The sequence below is a fragment of the Podarcis vaucheri genome (genome assembly GCF_965113315.1).
Source record: "Podarcis vaucheri genome assembly, chromosome: 5".
NCBI classification, from domain to species: Eukaryota; Metazoa; Chordata; class Lepidosauria; order Squamata; family Lacertidae; genus Podarcis; species Podarcis vaucheri.
The window spans coordinates 18046309-18068510 of NC_138763.1; the positions used below are offsets into that span (position 1 = coordinate 18046309).

The 22202-nt window shown below is 43.1% G+C and overlaps 1 protein-coding gene across 1 annotated transcript in view; it reads right to left on the reverse strand.

The window, feature by feature from the left end:
- SERPINI1 (serpin family I member 1) overlaps nt 1–22202 on the reverse strand; it is a 101683-nt gene that overhangs the window by 42413 nt on the left and 37068 nt on the right. The window contains exon 2 of the mRNA XM_082224485.1: nt 1260–1532. Coding sequence (XP_082080611.1) covers nt 1260–1509 — 250 coding nt within the window. The 5' untranslated portion in view covers nt 1510–1532. The remainder of the gene's footprint in view (nt 1–1259; nt 1533–22202) is intronic.

Here is a 22202-nt window from a genome sequence, read left to right on the forward strand (position 1 = left end):
TTGGTATACAAAGGTCCATTATATCTCCTATATGAAACTAACGGAGCTATTATACATGGATTTGAAACAGGTCAGTATGCTGATGACACACAGCTTTCTCTTCACTATTCCGTATGAATCATGAGAGGCTATAAAAGTGTTGGACCAACATCTGGGGGCAATGAAGGATGGGTGGGGCAAATAAACTGATGCTAAATCCTTACAAGATGTAAAAAGAGGTGGGTGGGAGGTTTTTGTGTCCCGGAATCAGGTGTACAACCTGTTCTGGGAGAGGCTGAACTCCGCTTGAAGGAATAGGTTCATAGGCTGGAAGTACTCCTAGATTTCAACTTGTCTCTCGAGTCTCAGGTGGCTTCTGTGTGCTTATGCCTAGTTTAGAATGATTTATCACAATTGCAGTTTCTGGATCAGAATAGCCTGGCCTCAGCTGTCCATGCTCTGGTGACCTCCCATCTGGACTTCTGCAATGCACTGTATGTGGGGCTGCCCTTGAAGATGGGACAGTGGTTGCCTCTAGTACAGAAGGTAGCTGCTAGGCTGGTAAGTGGGATATAAATTGAGTTAATAAAATAAATAAAAATAGCAATTATTTATTAATAGTTTTTAAACTATCTGTTTAAACTATTTGTTTAAAAAGGAATGCAGAGCTATTCCTGGAATTGTGTGTGTGTGTTGATTTGCGACATCATACACATCACCCAATCAGAATGATGTCAAAATAAAATGAGGTGTTCCCCCCCAAAGTAATATAATATCTTCCTTCAAGCAGGTTTTCATTCAATACGCATAAAAGAAGATTAATTTATTTTTTTATCAGCTCTTATCTGATTTTTATGTGTTATTTTTTATTGAGAATTTTATTGTCAGCTGCCTTGGGCATTTTTATTATTGAAAGCCTAGGTATTAATATACCAACTCATCATTTTCTCTTTAATAATACATATTAAGGGCCCCCCTTCTTTCCTTCAAGCAGATGAGACCTTGTAGAAATATTAAAATTCACTTCCATCAACACAGGTGATCAATCCTGTCTAGAATTCTATGAAAGAGCCATTTATAAAGAAAAAAATATATGTGGCACTCACGCTTCCTAGATTGTTATGCAGGACCACCCTATGTGTGTCTGCTAAGATGTTAAGACCTGCTGAGTTCAATGGAATTTAATCCCAGGTGAGTGTTAAGCTGTTGTTTTAATGTATCGACTGGACAAAATAATAATCAAATAAGTGTCGCTTGGCGCTTTGTTGAACACTCATTACCGTTTTTCAAACCTTCATATCCCATGGCGTGTCTGATTTCCTTAAGGGTGGACCCATGAGCTCCGAGTTCCACCATTCCCATGGCGATTGATATTCCCAGTGGAGAGAAAATAATGTTTTCATCTTCCCCCGCAGCTCTCAGCTGATTGTAAACATTCACTGAAAACTCCGCAATGGTTTCATCAGGAAAACTGGTGCTGAAGCCTTCGCTTTGCAAAACAAGCAGAGACAGGAGGCCAAGGAGAAGCATGTTGAACGGAGGGCGTTTCAGATCTGTAAGGAAAATTAAAGAATTGACGAGTTAATATTATATTGTGCACATAATAGATTAGTGGGATCATTAAATTGTACTAAGCATGAGCATAGTGTCATTTTCTTTCTTTTTTTAAAAAGCAGCAACTCAGATGCCATTCACAAACACACAAGAGTGAATTAGAAAAATGTATAACAATTATCACAAGTGGAGAGAGACCTGTTGGAATGTAATGTCAAAGTGCTGTCTACTCTAAAATGATATTATTGGAATGGGAGACAAAGGACAATAGATTTTGGGCAATAGATTTTGGTTATAATATAGATACGTAAACATGGGAACGATTGTGGAATATGGGCATAAAGTTTACAGCATGTTATGGTTTAAGAGAAAATGACATGAAAATGTTATATAGATGGCATCTAGCACCTAGTAGATTGGCAAAAATGTATACATCAAAATTTAATAAGTGTTGGAAATGCAAAGAGAAAGAATGTACTTTTTATCACCCGTGGTTAAATGTTAAAGCTTAATGGGAAATGATATATAATGAATTGAAAAAGATGTTTAAGGTAACATTTGCACAAAAAACCCCCAGAAGCTTTTCTTTTGGAAATTATAGGTGTAGAACTACCAAAACAGTACAGAAACTACAGCTGCAAGAATGTTACTTGCCCAAAAATGGGAAGAAGAAGAAATCCTGACAAGAGAAGAATGGATATTCATTTCCTCCCATGAATGGGGAGGTGGATTTCCCTTATGGTGGGTTGGTGATGCTATAGCTCTATGGGTGTTACTGAACTTCCTGCCCCATCAACTCCAGCCACTATGGCCAATGGTCAGGGATGATGATGATGATGATAATGATAATAATAATAATTTATTCCTACCCCGCCCATCTGGCTGGGTTTCCCCAGCCACTCTGGGCGGCTTCCAACAAAATATTAAAAAAACAATAGCCTGCTAAACATTAAAAGCTTCCTTAAACAGGGCTGCCTTCAGATGTCTTCTAAAAGTCTGGTAGTTGTTTTTCTCTTTAACATCTGGTGGGAGGGCATTTCACAGGGTGGGCGCCACTACCAAGAAGGCCCTCTGCCTGGTTCCCTGTAACTTGGCTTCTCGCAGCGAGGAAACCACCAGAAGGCCCTCGGAGCTGGACCTCAGTGTCTGGGCAGAACGACGGGGGTGGATGATGGCAGTTTTACATTGCTGGCTAGAGTTTGAGCAGGAGTTTGCCACTGGTTGTGACCCCCTTTGTGAAACCTTTTATGGGCCTTAGACTCCACTCTTTGCCAGGTGCTGCCTCTGGGGAGTAGCGAGGAGGGAGAAATTTGACCAGTTTGCATTATAGCATAAACCTGCCTCGTTTGCCACTTCCAAACTAACCTGTGAAGCCAAGAGCACCTCCTCAAATGTTGTGACGCAGCTTTCTAACGTTGACAACAAAATGTGTACAAAAATGCCGACGGAAATCACAAACAAATGCAGAAATGCAGGAAACTGAAGAAGACTGGGGAAATGTGAAACTGCGAGAAACCAAAACTTATGAGGGAGGCAATGCCTCATCCAACTACGAAAACACATAAAATGGATATCCAATAGCCAGTTCCTTGAAAGGTTCTTCGCTCTGATAAGCATCAAGGCTAACTCTGCTATGCCAGAGAAGTGAATCCTTTGAACACACAGTGGGATTTGAATCTGCAAGAAACATGTAGAACTTGGGTTTCCAGCTGCTTTTTGACTACAACTCCCATTATCCGTAGCGGGCCGGACCAGTGGTCAGGGATGATGGGAACTGTAGTCCAAAAACAGTGGGAGTCCCAAGTTTGGGAAGCACTGATGTAGAGCAACAGTAGCCAACATGGTGCCTTCGAGATGTTATTGGACTACAACTCTCATGCTTCTAGGAGTTGCCCATGCTTCTAGGAGTTGCAACCCAACAGCTTCTGGCCAGGAGCACATTTGCTACCCCGATGCAGAGAAGTGTGCTAGTTTTCATAGATTCAGCCTTTAACTGAATGCTGTGTCACATGAATGGTGGAGAAGTTTCTTGCAACACAAAGATACACACTACACCAGGAATAGGGGGGGGGGGTCTTTCCTCTACATTGCACTAACTCCACCCAGTATAGCCAATGGCCATGCTGGCTAGGACTTATAGTCCAGCAGAACATAAGAACTTGCTAGTCCAGCATTCTGTTTTCACAGTGGCCACCCAGATACCTGTGGAAACCAGTGAGCAGAGTATGAGCACAAAAACACTCTCCAGTTCCTGTGTTTTCCAGCAACTGGTATTCAGAAGTATTGCTGTCGCGTCTGTGGAGACCAACAGGTTTCTCGCTCCTGCTATACACCTATTAGGAGATGAGGTTAACTCCTAATGCAAAAAAGGACATCCAAGACATATGTTTTCTTTGACACGTGAAAGCATGGCACATTGCTTTTTTGCCAGGATGTAGAGAAAAATAGCTTGGAATGGAACCTTACATTACAGTTCGCTGTGGATGCTGTCAGTCTAATTTACACCTTCGGTTCCTTCTGCTTAGGAGGTCCATGAATAAATGTTAGTCCTTCTGGACAGTGTGCTCATGGTTGCATTCACTTATCAGTTCCTGGGAAGCTTGGAAGCTTCTTCCTCCAAAACAGGCATCTCTCTTCCACCTACAATTCTGGCTGGCTGGTCTAGTCAGCAAATAGGAGAGCAAAAACCGTGCCAGCCATTAATGGGTGGAGCTCCATGAGGAGCACAGGGTGATGCCTCTTATTTGCAGCATGCAGTCTTCACAACATGTACATTGCAACAGATGCATTATGCAACAAATTAAAAATGCAGTCGCCATCTGAACTGCCACAGACCCTCCAAGTGTCCCTGTTTTCCTGGGACAGTCCTGATTTTAAAGAAGCCATCCTAGTTCCTGATCTGATCCTGGAATGTCCCACTTTTCCTTTTGTTGTTGTTGTTTAGTCGTTTAGCCGTGTCTGACTCTTCATGACCCCATGCACCAGAGCACACCAGGCACTCCTGTCTTCCACTGCCTCCTGCACTTTGGTCAAACTCATGCTGGTAGCTTCAAGAACACTATCCAACCATCTCGTCCTCTGTCGTCCCCTACTCCTTGTGCCTTCCATCTTTCCCAACATCAGGGTCTTTTCCAGGGAGCCTTCTCTTCTCATGAAGTGGCCAAAGTATTGGAGTCTCAGCTTCAGGATCTGTCCTTCCAGTGAGCACTCAGGGCTGATTTCCTTCAGAATGGATAGGTTTGATCTTCTTGCAGTCCATGGGACTCTCAAGAGTCTCCTCTAGCACCATAATTCAAAAGCATCAATTCTTCGGCGATCAGCCTTCTTTATGGTCCAGCTCTCACTTCCACTACTGGGAAAACCATAGCTTTAACTATACGGACCTCTGTTGGCAAGGTGATATCTCTGCTTTTTAAGATGCTGTCTAGGTTTGTCATTCCTTAGGATGTCCTTATTTTCATTTGAGAAATGTTGGAGGGTATGAAGTTGTGCAATCCCCGAGCCAAGGAGATAAGTCGCTATACAACCTTTAGAAGACACCTGAAGGCAGCCCTGTATAGGGGAGTTTTTAAATGTTTAATGTTCTATTATATATGTTGGAAGCCCCACCAAATCTGCTCGAGAGAGTTGGGAAAACAAGAGAACACATTTAACAGGCATGCAAAAAGTGGAGAGGGTCCTTGCACTAGCAGAATTATTTTGCCACCCGGAGTATGTGAAACTGGCCAAAATGACGGGAAGAATTCGAGAACAGCGGGACCAGAAGTTCATCAAGGGCTGGACTAAATTTGTAAATTATTTGAACGACAATTGTAGCCAATCAAACATGACAGTAGGATTGCAAGAAGCTTTGTAAGGAAAGGTATAAAATTCACTGCAGAGAAGAATAAGAAAATATGATGCTTTGATGTTTTTGATTTGAAAACAAAGGTTAAGTAGTGAAAATGCAGAAATTTGAAATGAAAGACAGAAAATCGTAAGGAAGGTTTGAAGGGAGTCATGGCGCTAAAAAGCCCAATTGTATAATATAAGAGGAGAGATTGTAATGGAAAACATTGTTGTAAAATTAATAAAAATGATATGGCAAAAAAAGAGAATTATTTTGCCACCCAATATAAAAAAATCTGAGAAATAACAACCCAAAAAGCAATACAACCAGCTTAAGCGGTTCAAATTTCTTGAACTGAATGTTCTGGATCAACAATGTCCTTAATTATATCAGGCACATGGACAATCCAGGGATCACTGAGCATATTTAAATCGTATCATGATGAGTGGGCTTTCGGTCCACTCTTATCTTCCTGAAATGGGAGATAGTAACCAGAAAGGGAGAGAATGGAAAAGAGTATCGCCCTGAAGAAATACCTAACATGCAGTTGGTTCCTGCCATGAGGTCCCCCCATTACACTACTGAATTAATCCCTTTTGTTCAACATCAATACACTAATCCATCAGGAAAATAGTGGCTGGCCTGAAACCATCAAATTATTTGCCCTGGGAGGTTTGTCTTGCAAAGCATGAAGAAAGAGAGAACGTTGTCATTACCCAATCTCTTTATGAATCTGTACAATGCCCCAGTCTTTTATTTTTTAAAAAAAGTGCTTGACTTGGATATGGTTCATTTATGGTGGTTGTTAATAGGTGGTTTGTTTCCTTCTCTTCGCTGACCTTTTGCGATAATAATACTTAACATTTATACGGTGTATCTTATTAGCACAGTGCTCCACAAACATTATCCAATTAAATATTGTGACAGCTCAGAGTGGTGTGTAATTGAATATTATTAAACCCATTTTATAGGTGAAGAAACACAGTGTAATAGGCTGTTGTGTGTGTTTTGGCAGCAGCATGAATGCCTACTATATGCAAACAGCAGGTTGAGATGGCTAAAATCATTCCTGGTAGGAGAACTGCATGGCCGACTCCTTCCCATGAAAATAATTGTTCGTATGCACAACTCTAGAATATTAGGGAAAAGGCTAGGCAAAGCTGGAACTCCTCTCACTTAAACTTTTCTTCACTATGTAGAACATTTTATTTTTTTTCTGCAACAAGGAGGACTATTCAATCATGTGCAATCTTTCCAAATGTTCTCAGACTACAAATCCCATCAAGCTCAGCCAGTATGTCTAATGTTGTTGTTTAGTCATTTAGCCGTGTCCGATTCTTCGTGACCCCATGGACCAGAGCACGCCAGGCACTCCTGTCTTCCACTGCCTCCCGCAGTTTGGTCAAACTCATACCGGTAGCTTCGAGAACACTGTCCAACCATCTCATCCTCTACCGTCCCCTTCTCCTTGTACCCTCAATCTTTCCCAACATCAGGGTCTTTTCCAGGAAACCTTCTCTTCTCATAAGTATGTCCAATAGTCAGTGCCTGAGAGGGATATGGCCTCATAGACACTCCTTTCAGTGCTCAGCCAAATATAAGCCTCCTCTATTCTTAAGAAGTTCGCGATACACAGAGCACTCAGCTATACAGCTGCAAATAAAACATTTTTAAGTGTGTTGTAAAGTGCATTATACAAATGTGACATTAGATGGCAATGGTGAGCTATGGCAAATCCAATATATTTTTCAAAAGTTTTTAATATGTGTCTAGATTCCACCAGAGTCGCATGTGCAACTCACAATTAACAGGCATTTTGAGTGTGTGCTCATTATGACATACAAAATCTGCTTCAGAGGGCATCAGTAGGTGAATTCTCTGCCCCACAGCCACCTATGTCACTTCGTAGACCACTCATACAATGGGAAGCTTGCTTCAGCTATGCCCTCTGTAACAGAGGGATAAGACTGGTTTGAGTCACGCAACGTGTCAAGCCAAATGATGGCTTGGCGGGGTAATGTAGACTCCTGGATATGAGCTTGAAGATGTTTCATTCATCCCTGGCTGCCATGCTGCCAACGGCCTTGGTCCTGTATATCAGAAGGAGCATCTCCACCCCCATCGTTCAGCCCGGACACTGATGTCCAGCGCCAAGGGCCTTCTGGTGGTTCCCTCATTGCGAGAAGTGAGGTTACATGGAACCAGACAGAGGGCCTTCTCGGTAGTGGCACCTGCCCTGTGAAAAGCCCTCCCATCAGATGTCAAGAAAATAAGTAACTATCCTACTTTTAAGAGACATCTGAAGGCAGCCCTGTTTAGGGAAGTTTTTAATGTTTAATGCTGCATTGTGTTTTTAATATTTGATTGGGAGCCACCCAGAGTGGCTGGGGAAACCCAGCCAGATGGCCGGGGTATAAATAAATAAATTATTATTATTAGTAGTAGTAGTGGTAGTCTTAGCATGCCATTCCAACCCAGGCTCTTGGCTGTGAAGACTAACCACAGGCTGTAACCAATGTTTATTCTTGGTTACAGAGCATGGCTAGTCTAGAGAGAGAGAGCTTGGGTTTGGGCACCACACTAAACCAAACCTTAGTATGCCTCACTGTGGCTTACTGTGAACTGCAAATTAGGTCATTGCATTTTTCATCTGCGGAGGACAGTACATCTATGATGCTACACTTAAAAAAAACAAATAATTTCCCACACATCATTTATTGAGTATTTAGCAAGCTGAGGAAGAAGTAATAATAGCTCCACTGTCCACATCTCTTATTTACCTCACTATTTGCAGTAGTAGGGTGAAAAATAAATTATCTAAGCCCTGACCATGGTTGGCTTTGAATGCTGCTTGAGGCTCAACTACCTCTTTCAGCAGTGCCATAAAGCCATTTAACATTTTCCTAGGGGAGAGGTGAGAAATAATCTTCCTCTCTCTGAGGCATGGCCATCATCATTTTCTTTCAAGGGCTGTAAGGCAAACATTTCATTTGAACAAAAACAGAAATCAACGTTTATTCATTATTATTCCCTAGGTACTTTTGTTCCTTAATGAAAGCTGCTGTGTGCCAGTATATAGAAGAAGTGGACTCTGATAAGGGGATTTGACAAGTCCCAGCTCTGCCTTGGGCTGGTTCTGCAACTGTGAGCAACCCATTATCTCAGTCTCCATACAACATGTATGAAATGAGAATAATAGTAAACTATCTCACAAGGCAAAACACCCTGAGGTTTTGAAACTACTACATAATGAGTTTTAATGCCACTACTTATTCTTACCTGCCTGCTCTATATATACTTTCTTAAAACTCAGACCTCATCGATTTGATGCACAGGCTAGCTTAACTACTGTTCTGGTAACCTCAAGGTTAGATTACTGTAATGCATTATATGTGGGGCTGCCTCCGAAGACGGTTTGGAAACTTCAGCTGGTGCAGAATTCAGCGGCCAGGTTGCTCACCAGGGCAAGACGGTTTGAGCATATTACAGTGGTACATCGGGTTACATACGCTTCAGGTTACATATGCTTCAGGTTACAGACTCCGCTAACCCAGAAATAGTGCTTCAGGTTAAGAACTTTGCTTCAGGATGAGAACAGAAATTGTGCTCCGGTGGCGTGGCAGCACAGGAGGCCCCATTAGCTAAAGTGGTACTTCAGGTTAAGAACAGTTTCAGGTTAATACGGACCTCCGGAACGAATTAAGTACTTAACCTGAGGTACCACTCTACACCGATCCTGGTTTGACTGCACTGGTTACCAATTAGTCTCTGGGCCCAATTCAAAGTGCTGGTTTTGACCTATAAAGTCGTTAAAGGCTCAAGGCTGCCTCTCGCCATATGAACCTCCCTAGACCCTGAGATCATCTTCTGAGGCCCTTCTTTGTGTGTCTCCTCCACGAGAGGTCCAGAGGGTGGCAACATGAGAACTGGCCTTTTCTGCAGTGACTCCCTGCTTGTGGAATGCTCTTCCCAGGGAGATTCACCCAGCACCTTCATTATACACGATTAGGCACCAGGCAAAAACGTTTCCTCTTTAACCAGGCCTCTGGCTGATTGACATCCTATGCCCTTTTAAAAATGTGTTGTGGAAGGGGAGGGCGTTATTGGTTTACTGTTTTTATTTTTACTATGGATTCTGTGGTTTTTAGAAGACATTTGAAGGCAGCCCTGTTTAGGGAAGCTTTTAATGTTTAATAGTAAAGGTAAAGGGACCCCTGACCATTAGGTCCAGTTGTGACCGACTCTGGGGTTGCAGCGCTCATCTCGCTTTATTGGCCGAAGGAGCTGGCGTACAGCTTCTGGGTCATGTGGCCAGCAGGACTAAGCCGCTTCTGGCGAACTAGAGCAGCACACGGAAACGCCGTTTACCTTCCCGCCAGACCAGTACCTATTTATCTACTTGCACTTTGACGTGCTTTCGAACTGCTAGGTGAGCAGGAGCAGGGACCGAGCAACGGGAGCTCACCCCGTCGCAGGGATTCGAACCTCCGACCTTCTGATCAGCAAGTCCTAGGCTCTGTGGTTTAACCCACAGCGCCACCCGCGTCCCAAATAGACTATTGTATTTTAATATTCTGTTGGAAGCCACCCCGAGTGGCTGGGGAAACCCAGCCAGATGGGCGGGGTACAAATAATAAATTATTATTATATTATTATTATTATTTATATTGTGATTTTATGCTGTGAACTGCCCTGAGATCTGTGGGTATAGGGAAGTGTATAGATTTAATAAATAAAAATAAATAAAATAAAGGCAGCGGTCTAATCATATATTCAAACGTAAGAACTTAAGAGGAGCCTGCTGGATCAGGCCAGTGTCCCATCTAATTCAGCATCCTGTTCTCACAGAAGCCAACCCGATGGCTGCAGAAAATCAGCAAGCAGGACCTCCTGTGGCTTCCAGGAACTGTTATTCAGAAGAATTACTGCCTCTGATTGTGGAGACAGAGCAAACCCATTATGGAGTGATGCAGTGGCGTAGCGTGGGTTGCCAGCACCCGGGGCAAGGCAAGTAATTTGCGCCCCCTAACCCGTGGATTTGCGCCCCCTAACCCTAACCCCCAGATGTTGCGGCCGGTGCGGCCGGCCCCCCCTGCACGCCCCACCATCTTTTCTCCTATTTTACTTCTCCTTGTAGTATTTAGATTATAAACTCATAAATCAAACTTGGCCAACTTGCCCCCTGACAGTTCTTCACTACATATGCTCTGTGTAATGTATGCATTACCATCTAAATATCTGGCATATGGGGGCCCATTAAGAGGAACAGCTATGACCCAGGAGGCTGGTTTCTGGGTGCTGACTCTGAGTCACAGCGTGGCTGGAGAAGTTAATTTCTATTCTGTGCAGGTTCCCAGGCCTCATCAAGAATGGTTTGTTCTGCCTTTAACTCAGCTTGTAGCCAGTTTCTACGTAAACAGCAGAAGATAGCACACTCTGCAGAACGCATCCTGCCTATCATAATTACAGACATTGTGTTACAACAGATGGAAGTATGGATGCTATGACAGTAGAATATATGTAGATTTTAATCATACAAGATGAACTTTGGCCCTGTTAATTAACAGATGGCAATGAAGAGGTCGCCTTCAAGAATCGAGGAATAAAATGATCCAGAATATTAGGAATAATCTGGGCAAAGTTATGCATTTTTTAAGCAACAGGACTTTTGGTTGTGCCAGTTGCTCCTCCAACAGATTTTTCAACAAATTTCCCACTGATGGGGCGCTCAAGATTAGTCAAGGTGGAAAAAATACATTCTGTTTTCCTAATAAGGGGGCATGGAGCAGGAAAGCTTTCCAAATTTGGGGGTATTGTGTTTTAATGGTGGAATCTCAGTAATGGTCTTCTTTCTGCACCCAATATAACTGCATACAAATAATAAAGGGGTTGTTTAATCTCCTCTAAATTGAGGGTGCTTTCTTCTTAAAACATAAAAACCTCACTTCAAAAGGAAGGAAACAATATTAACAGCAAAAATTAAAGTCACAGATGCTCCAAATGATGTGCATATTCAGTTGTTACAAAGATCATAATATTCTGATGCCAAACACCTCACAAGTCCTACTACTGCATTAGAGATTTGGGGGCTGCTTAGTCCCTGAACAGGGGTTCACAATGAACTGCTCCTCATTGATACAAACCCTGGACTGACAGGCTGAGAGATCCCCCATGAGATGATTTCAGCAGTGTTATGTCTGGGGGTGTAAGACTGACATAACACACTGAAAAGTTTGCAGATGTTTTGCAGTATCTCAAGGTAAACAACAAGCTGTCAAGAATCTTTGCAAGTTGGCACTTATGAGGGAAAGGGATATGTCAGTCTGGTTTACACCAAGCATCTTGCGGGCTTGTAGCCTGATCCTATCAACGGAGGTTCACTAAAATGTATAATCCCTCCAGCTTGGCCCTCCAGATGTTTTGGTACTATAACTCCCATCATCCCTGACCACTGGTCCTGTTAGCTAGGGATTGTGGGAGTTGTAGTCCCAAACATCTGGAGAGCTGAGTTTGCCTATGCCTGGTATAATCTACTGAATTCAGAGGATTTTAACCTAAGTCATTAGGGGACATTTTCTTGTACATTGGGTGTATCTTATATCAACTAAAGTGGACTCCATTATCCTTTATTGCATACACCTGGGGCTACTCTAGATTAGTGCAATTTGGGAAGTGTAGGGATAGCAAATTTGGGGGCCAGCAGAATAAGCTGTGAGCGAGTATTAGAAAAATATAGCTTCCAGACTTTTGGTAAGAAATTTCTGTTCCTCTCAGCCTAGAATCATTGGCTTCTGCTGGGTAAGAGGTAAATTGGAAGAGAGAGCATCCTCCCTCCTTTAAAAGCATTTGCAGCCATTAAAAATATTTAATGCAAATGTGGTCATTAGATCGCCTTACAACTTCTGAAATGATTACCAGGGTGGTTTGCAATGACGAGCTAAGAGTGAAATCCTTAGGAACCCTGTCTCCTGAGACAGATGGATCCCAAAAACATATAAAACAATATAAGACTCCGGACTTCTAAAAGCCTGGGAAAATAAAAAGGCAATCACTGGGCATCAGAATGATAGCAAAGAGGGTACCAGGTGAGGCTTCCTGGGGATCTGGCATAGAAAGATTTAGGGCTGGTGCACTGGGTGCTGAGCTTAGGGGGTGTCATAAGACAACACAACTATGAACAGAAGGCGAGAGGCAGATGGCACAAAATTTTGGCCTTGTGCAGGGCACCACTGAAATTTGGAAGACTGAAGTTCTCCCCTGGAACTAGTTGCATAAATGGGGCACCACCACTGAAAATGCCCTTCCTTGCATCCCTGCCTGCTTCACCTGAGGCACTCCGAGGAGGGGCTACACACAAAACCCCACCACAGAGGAAGATATTTCTTCAGGTAACCAGATCTCAAGCTTTCTGAAAATGATGACTGGGTGGTAACTGCCCAATAGGCAGCCCTCAGTGATTTCATCATGACATGCAAAAACAGAAATCACTGGGGAAACTGGCAGGTAGGAGATGGGACAGTTAGCTAACTTTGCTTTGGAGGAAAGCAAACCCCACCCCAATGTGAGAAACTCGGGCACCTGCCCACCAGTTCACAAAGTGTTTACTACTGTTAGGCTAATTCTTCTTCTTTAGCGATCACTTGTAGCCGAGTAAGATTGTCTTCCATGAACACAGTCTTAACAGTGAGTTCGTAAGTGACTGTGGATTCCAATTCTGGATCCATACATCCTTCCACAGTGGGAACATAGGTTGCCGGGTGGGAGTTGATCATGGTGAGCGTTTGCCAAGCGTGCCTTCCTCTTAGCACGTTTCTCCCTTCCGTCCTGAGTTTGAGCATCTTCAAAGTCCACAACATCTTTGGTAAAGGTTGTTCTCCAACTGGAACACTCGCAGGCCAGTTTTTCCTACATTTGTTTCGATTTGCCTTGAGAGAGTCTTTAAACCTCTTTTGTTGACCACCAGCATTACACTTTCCATTCTTAAGTTTGGAATAGAGTAGTTGCTTTGAAAGATGATAATCAGGCATCTGAACAACATGACTAATCTATCAAAGTTGATGTTGAAGAATCATTGCTTCGAAGCAATGATTCGAAGTTAGACTAATAATGCAGTGCCAGTATAAGTCCTTTTCAATCCTGAATAAAGAGCTCTGTGGAACGCCATTGCTCACCTGAAACAGTACACGGTATAATCTGAGGCTGGATCTAGACACATCAGAGAAGTGTTTCAGTTTAAAGCATTGTGAATTTAAACAGGGAAAACAGGTAGAGGGAAAACGGGGCTCCATGTCGCCACCTGGTGACACAGTGTTATAAAAGGTAAATAAAAGGTAAATGACCTCTGGATGGTTAAGTCCAGTCAAAGGCAACTATGGGGTTGTGGCACTCATCTTGCTTCAGGCCGGGGGAGCCAGCATTTGTCCACAGACAGATTTACGAGTCATGAGGCCAGCATGACTAAACCACTTCTGGTGCAATGGAACACTGTGATAGAAACCAGAGCACATGGAAATGCTGTTTACCTTCCTGCCACAGCGGTACCTATTTATCTACTTGCACTGGTGTGCTTTTGAACTGCTAGGTTGGCAGGAGCTAGGACAGAGCAACGGGAGCTCACCCCATCATGCGGATTCAAATCCCTGATCTTCTGATCAGCAAATCCAAGAGGCTCGGTGGTTTAGACCACAGCACCACCCACTCCCCATCACAAAGTTATGTCACACATACATCGCATATAAATTGCTTTTCCCCTACCAGTTTAGCTGAGTTCTGAATCATTTCCAGTCATTCTCTTTACCTCACACTATAAGCTTACTTTTAAACAATGGGGGAAATAATTCGAGCATTTAAAGCATGAATATGCTAATTTTGCATTTGCTGATTAAAGCATGAAGCTCTTCACAACTAAGACAGATGTCCCTGTGGCTTCCTGATGACATCGTTCTGCTGCTGCACTCTATGACTGAAATTAAATCTGCCCTTTTAGTCTATATAGGCAGAGGCAGTGCCTCAGCTGGTGTTAAATATGCAAGTTCTATCAATTTCTGTGCTTGTTCCAGCTAAATGATCATGATTTCTTGCGGGTCTTATATTTATATACTCTAAGATTCCTTACTCAAGTTACTGTACCTATGAAGCAGTTTTATTCACCCACCCTTATCCAGTTACAGAGTTGTAAAAGGTAAAAAGGTAAATGACCTCTGGACGGCTAAGTCCAGTCCAAGGTGACTCTGGGGTTGTGGTGCTCATCTCACTTTCAGGCCGAGGGAGCTGGCATTTGTCCACAGACAGCTTTCCAGGTCATGTGACCAGCATGACTAAACCGCTTCTGGCACAACGGGACACCATGACGGAAACCAGAGTGCACGGAAACGCCATTTACCTTCCCACGGCAGTGGTACCTATTTATCTACTTGCACTGGCGTGCTTTCGAACTGCTAGGTTGGCAGTAACTGGGACACAGCAACGGGAGCTCACCCCATCGCAGGGATTCGAACTGCCAACCTTCTGATTGGCAAGCCCAAGAGGCTCAGTGGTTTAGACCACGTCCCCATTGGTGAAATGAAAAGTCCTCAATTTTGCCTCCTGAAGCTATGGATGACCCTCGTGGTCCCTTCCACAGAATTGTTGGAAGGGACCACGAGGGTCATCCATAGCTTCAGGAGGCAAAACGGAGGACTTTTCATTTCACCAAGTCTTTGATTCCCCAGCAGTATCTATTATTACATTTACACCCCACCTTTCCTCCACAGAGCTCAAGATGGTGTACTTTTACACCCACAACAACCATGTGAGGTTATTTTAGGCTGAGAGAAAGGTCACCCAGTATGCTTCATAGCCAAGTGGGGGCTTGAATCCCAGTCTCCCACATCCTACCTAGTCAGGTACTGCGCCATTTTAGACTTTTCCCTCCTGCTACATTGGATTCATTCGCTTGTATTTTAAGCCTTATGGATTTACTTGGACTTAACAAGTTGGTTTTATGGATCACTGTGAACTACCCTGAGAATTTTGGATCGAAAATGCAGGCTGTAAAATTGTTAAGAAATAGGTAAATAAGACCGTGAGGCTTGCAAAATTAGACGAAAGGTTCATCTCTGTAGTTCAGAGTCTGCCTTCCTTCCTACAGAGGCCAACTAGAAGTTTCTTGGCAGTGGTGTATGGTCAAAAGCCCCGTTCTACTGTCGATCTCCAGGAACTTGTGTTTGGCTGGCATACTACCTATGAACAAGGAGATCCCACAGAGCTATAATGGCCAATAGCCACTAAAAGACTTGATAATTTATCTAACCCAATTTTAAAGACAACTGAGCCAGTGGCCATTGCCCTGTCTTAAGGAAGTAAATTCCCTGTGTTCAAATTATTCTTGGTATGAAGAAGTACTTTTGTGCACGCAATTTCTCTTGTAATCGTCTTGTAATCAACATTTTACAACCATAAGGAGGTGACACCGTTTATACTTCACCCCCTTAGGTACCTAAATGTTTGGTTTTTCTCCAGCTTTGACAGAAGGCTGTTTTGGAGCTTATTCTTGGAGCAGGAGGGACTTCAAAACCCCTGTTCAGAGAACAGCAAATCTGTCCAAGCAAATAAAAATAGCAGCCAAAAATAGCACATTTTTGTGTGCCCAGACAGGTGTAGAAATTCACCTCCTTAGGTTGCTAGTTCACTTATAATAAATAAATAAATAAATAATTAATAATAATAGTAGTTCCCAAGTTCTATATGATGGTTTCTGAGGCACTATGGGGAAGTCTCTTTCTCTCTCTCTCTCTCTCTCTCTCTCTCACACACACACACACACACTTTTCCTTCATTCCAATGCCTCAGAACCCATTGTATATAACCTGGGAACTGTCATCATCACATTGTTTAAAAAACAACATCAACCACTAGGAAGTTACACTTAGCTCAGTACTGGCAAGGCCACTCAGGAAGGCCAAGACCCTGTCAGCTGCCTTCATTGCAAACCTGCCAAAGAGCATTTCAGGCATAAGACAGAAGAAAAGAGGAAGAAGATATTATATATATATATATATATATATGCAGGTTTTGGTGTCTTCGGGTGTCTTCCCGTGTAAGAGTCGGGGTGTCTGTGCGACGTTTCGACGAGGTCTCACTCGTCATCTTCAGGCTGGTGCTTTCGGCTTCTTGTTACTGGAACAGAGCAGAATCTGGTGTTTGAGTTCCTATAAATACTGTTGAGGGGTGTGGTGTATAGCCTCCAACGTTCTGGGCAGAGAGGAAGTTCCTAGATTAGTGTGCCTTTTCTTCTTTTGTTCCTTAATTACTTGAGGGATATCTTGAGTGATTTCATGAGTGATATTCTGAATACCACTGGGTGGGTCATTAAGTGTAGATTAGTTGCTAAAGCTTTTGTGTCTTGACCTCTTGAGCTTGTGAAGAGTTTTTCTGAGAAGATGGCTGTGCTGCATTTAGTTGTGCTCTGGCTTGGCTTCGTGTATAGGGGCGAGCTGTGGTTTTGTGCCTTGTGCCAGCCAGATCTGTGTAGGGATTGCCGGGGGGTGCAGCATCCGGAGGTGCCACTATAGTTTGGCTACTGGATGGAGTCTGTAATATGTCTGTGGAGAGGGTCTGGGTTTGGGTCTGGTGTGGTTGATTGGTGACGGCGTTCTGTGTGCCTCTGGTTCTGGTGTCGGTTTTTGTGGGGAGGGCTAATTTCCAGATGTCTGGCAGGCGGGACGTGTCGTCACGCTTGTTCATGTTGTGAGGGTGTTTCTCTATCTCGATGGCTTCCATGATTATTCTCTTGTGGTGATGTTCCATGTTAAAGAGCAATTTGGAATCTGCAAAATTAATTTCGTGTCCTGTTTCTTTCATGTGTTGGAAAAGAGAGGAAGTTTTTTCTTCTTTTTTGACGGCATTCTTGTGTTCTGCGATACGTGCATTTATTCGTCTGTTTGTTTGTCCAATGTACGTGGCTGGGCAGACTTTGCAGGGTATTTCATAGACCCCTTGGTTTTCCAGCTGGATTTTGTCTTTTGGGTTTCTGAGGATATTGGCTATTTTTTGGTTGGTGCAGAAGGCTGTTTTGATATTGTGTTTATGGAGGATTTTGCTGATTTTGTCTGTAGTGCCCTTGATATAAGGAAGGAGGGCCATGCCATTGTTTTCTTCTGTGTCTTGGTTTTTGGGGGGTGTTTCTTTTTGGATTAGCTTCGTAACCCTGTTTTTCTGGTATCCATTGGCGATTAACACATTTGAGAGATTCTGTAACTCAGTTGTCAAGTGGTCTTTGTCAGCCAGGCGTTTGGTTCTGGAGATGAGAGTCTTGGCTACGATGCTGCACCCCCCGGCAATCCCTACACAGATCTGGCTGGCACAAGGCACAAAACCACAGCTCGCCCCTATACACGAAGCCAAGCCAGAGCACAACTAAATGCAGCACAGCCATCTTCTCAGAAAAACTCTTCACAAGCTCAAGAGGTCAAGACACAAAAGCTTTAGCAACTAATCTACACTTAATGACCCACCCAGTGGTATTCAGAATATCACTCATGAAATCACTCAAGATATCCCTCAAGTAATTAAGGAACAAAAGAAGAAAAGGCACACTAATCTAGGAACTTCCTCTCTGCCCAGAACGTTGGAGGCTATACACCACACCCCTCAACAGTATTTATAGGAACTCAAACACCAGATTCTGCTCTGTTCCAGTAACAAGAAGCCGAAAGCACCAGCCTGAAGATGACGAGTGAGACCTCGTCGAAACGTCGCACAGACACCCCGACTCTTACACGGGAAGACACCCGAAGACACCAAAACCTGCATATATATATATATATATATATATATATATATGCTTTCGTAGATTTTCACGGGTACAGGAATGCAGGTTTTGGTGTCTTCGGGTGTCTTCCCGTGTAAGAGTCGGGGTGTCTGTGCGACGTTTCGACGAGGTCTCACTCGTCATCTTCAGGCTGGTGCTTTCGGCTTCTTGTTACTGGAACAGAGCAGAGTCTGGTGTTTGAGTTCCTATAAATACTGTTGAGGGGTGTGGTGTATAGCCTCCAACGTTCTGGGCAGAGAGGAAGTTCCTAGATTAGTGTGCCTTTTCTTCTTTTGTTCCTTAATTACTTGAGGGATATCTTGGGTGATTTCATGAGTGATATTCTGAATACCACTGGGTGGGTCATTAAGTGTAGATTTAGCAACTAATCTACACTTAATGACCCACCCAGTGGTATTCAGAATATCACTCATGAAATCACCCAAGATATCCCTCAAGTAATTAAGGAACAAAAGAAGAAAAGGCACACTAATCTAGGAACTTCCTCTCTGCCCAGAACGTTGGAGGCTATACACCACACCCCTCAACAGTATTTATAGGAACTCAAACACCAGACTCTGCTCTGTTCCAGTAACAAGAAGCCGAAAGCACCAGCCTGAAGATGACGAGTGAGACCTCGTCGAAACGTCGCACAGACACCCCGACTCTTACACGGGAAGACACCCGAAGACACCAAAACCTGCATATATATATATATATATATATATATGAATGATGTGTAAACACATAGAGGAACCACCCAACTATTCCTTCTTAATGTGGAATCCACAACAAATCAGAGATGGAATTTTTAGTAGTCTGGTTTTATTCCTCTGAATTATACTGGATTGTTGATCATAATCATATTTACATTGCATTTGTAGCACTGTATGGGTGAGTCTCCATTTACGCAGGGGTTATGTTCTGAACCTCTGTGTTCATACATGGAATTGCATAAAATGGGGAGCACCTTGGAGAGTCCTCCTGGCCCCTGAGAAGACCCAACTCAGAGTGCCACTGCTGCTTCCCTGCATATCAGCTGAGGAAGTCTCGCTACCCCCTCTGGCTTGTGGAGACTCCCCTCAGAGTCTGAAGAGGATATCCTCTTCGGGCTCTGAGGAGGGTCTCCTCACAAGCCAGGAGGACTCTTCAGGGTGCTCCCCATTTCTGGGATCCACTTTTGGGATTGAGTGTGTGCCCGTTTGTATGCAAATAGAGAATGTGCAAATGGGGAGTTGCCTGCATTCTAATTCCTTTGTACCCCACCCTTAAATCCATTTTTCAAAAAACAAATAAGGCATGAAAGAACAACGGGAGGAGCAACAAATGACTAAGGAAAATTAAAGGCCTCTATTAGACTGGATTTTTGAAGTTAAATATTATCAAAACAACCAAATCTAAAGAAAACCGGCAAGATGGATTGAGAAAAATTTGGCTGTGGACTTAAGACCTCCAGGCTGACAACATACAGACAGATGGACATGGGGAATCTAAACCGGGGAAGGGAGGGGGAATCTTAGAATCCAAAGGCTATGTAACCAACTTTTTGAACTTTCCTATATCTTCTATCTTTTATTCTTTATATAACTTTGGAATTTTGATATTACATGTTTTTGTTTTTATTTAAGAAAGGGGGAACTCGTGGAAGGAAATGGGGGCAGATCTTGGGGGAAATTTTTTGTTCTATTTTAAGATGAGGAGTGATGCTAAGATTGTATAAATTTAAATTGGCTTATGGGTATAACATATTAGGTTTAAATTGGGAATGAGAGCTTGTGGAACCAACTTAGGGAAAGGGGAATACAGTCGGGAGGGGAAGGAGGGAGTCCTAGAAAGAAGGTTATGAAAAGAAGGGTTTAAATTTGTCTTTCTTTTTCTTTCTTTTCTTTATCTTTTCTATTTTTCTTATTCTGTTATTATTGGAAATTTTAATAAATATGATTAAAAAAAACAACAAAAAACAAATAAGGCATGAAAAACTGACAGAAATAGTCTCTCTCTCTCTCTCTCTCTCTCTCTCCCTCCCTCTCTTTGTGCTGTAAGAAAACAAGTCCTTAATTTGATGCCAGAAAGCTCAAGGTTTCCACAGGGGAGAGTTTAGGAGTGATAGTTTCCCCCCTCTCCTTTCTGACTCCTTTTTGTAATACAGCTGAAGCTAGCCAGTTCCATAATGCTACAATTTTTCAAGGCCACGTGAGATTTGTCTTCATTCTTGACTTTGATAGCTCAGCACAGTAAGAAAAATATAGGAAAAAAAGTTATTTCTGCTCATGTAGCAATGGCAGCATGGCAGATAACAGCCTTGTTATGTTCACTTCAGTCAATATACAAGGCTAGAAAAGCAAAGTATCCCAGAACGCATTCAGGAAAAAGGCTGAAGTGTGCAAACAAACTGACAAAAGGAGAGTTATGTTTGATGGGAGGGTGGGATGGGGAACAAGGGGGGGTGTAGCTATGAGCACAACAAAATGTGAAGCCGGGTCTGCAGTTCACAACCTAGCCCTGATTCCTGCACCCTCAAATCAAATTGCTGTCTAGGCTCCAAGGAAGAGACAATCCCACCTGCTTATGCCCGAGACATTATATTTCTTCCTCTCTCCTTTTAAACCAGACTCTTGCTTCTGTGTGCCAGGAGTGAACCTGGGATTTTCTGTATGCAAAGCAGATGCACTACCACTGAGCTCTGATGGAATACCGAGAACTGAATTTTCTGTTTACTGATGGATCATTCAATAGATAAAATGTTTTGGCAGCAGTACAAAAAGATTTTGTACAAGCCCCATTTGCACACCACAGTACACCATAAACCATGGCTTACTGTGAAAAAAGCAGTGTGCTGATGCATGCTGCTGACATTGCTCCCATTTCACTCTGCCCTTCCAGGAGCAACAGTCCTCAAGCCTTGTCTTACCATGATGTGCAAACCAGCACCTATGGTTTGTTTCTCCCAAATAAACCATGGTATTTCTGGTGAGAGCTGGACCATAAAGAAGGCTGATCACTGAAGAATTGATGCTTTTGAATTATGGTGCTGGAGGAGACTCTTGAGAGTCCCATGGACTGCAAGAAGATCAAACCTATCCATTCTGAAGGAAATGAGCCCTGAGTGCTCACTGGAAGGACAGATTGTGAAGCTGAGGCTCCAATACTTTGGCCACCTCATGAGAAGAGAAGACTCCCTGGAAAAGACCCTGATGTTGGGAAAGATGGAGGGCACAATGAGAATGGGACGACAGAGGACGAGATGGTTGGACAGTGTTCTTGAAGCTACCAGCATGAGTTTGACCAAACTGTGGGAGGCAGTGGAAGACAGGAGTGCCTGGCATGCTCTGGTCCATGGGGTCACGAAGAGTCGGACATGACTAAACAACTAAACAACAACAACAACATTTCTGGCTTACCAATCTTTTTTGCCCTGGTTTAGTCTGTAGATGTTAACAAAGCTATTCAAGCTCACGGCCTTGGAACCCGAGTCTTTATGACCATATGCCACACATTATAAACATTTTTAGATTTGTTCTGCTTTCCTTAGTGATGTGCAGTTATATTCATATTTCAGTATGCATGAGTGCCAAGAACAAAACTGCAGCATTTTAACGCCAGCTGTTGATTCACCTAGTTGCTTGCTTCCTAGAGCCAGGAAAACTTGAAGCTGATTTCCATTTTGTTTGCTGCATGCTGTCCAATTTAGAAGGATAAATAAAACACCGGCAAGGATGTCATCTCAGAGACAATACATGAGCAGCTCTTCATGCAGTTAGTGACTCACTAAGGCAAACTGAGTTCACGTATGGCAGCCCACCAGGTCTCATGATAGGTCCTGGTTTTTCTGTCTGCCTTGGTTTGAAAAAAAATGGGGCAGATCACATGACATGATGAATTGTGCTCAGCCTGAGCAGACCTGCTATTCTTGAACATACAATTCAAATCCTCAGGGAAGCATAACCATATGTCATGGCCTTGATGGCCTGATAGGAATAGGAACGAGGAAGAAACTCAATCCAGTTCACATTTAAAGATGAATCTACAATATTCACAATTTCCAACACA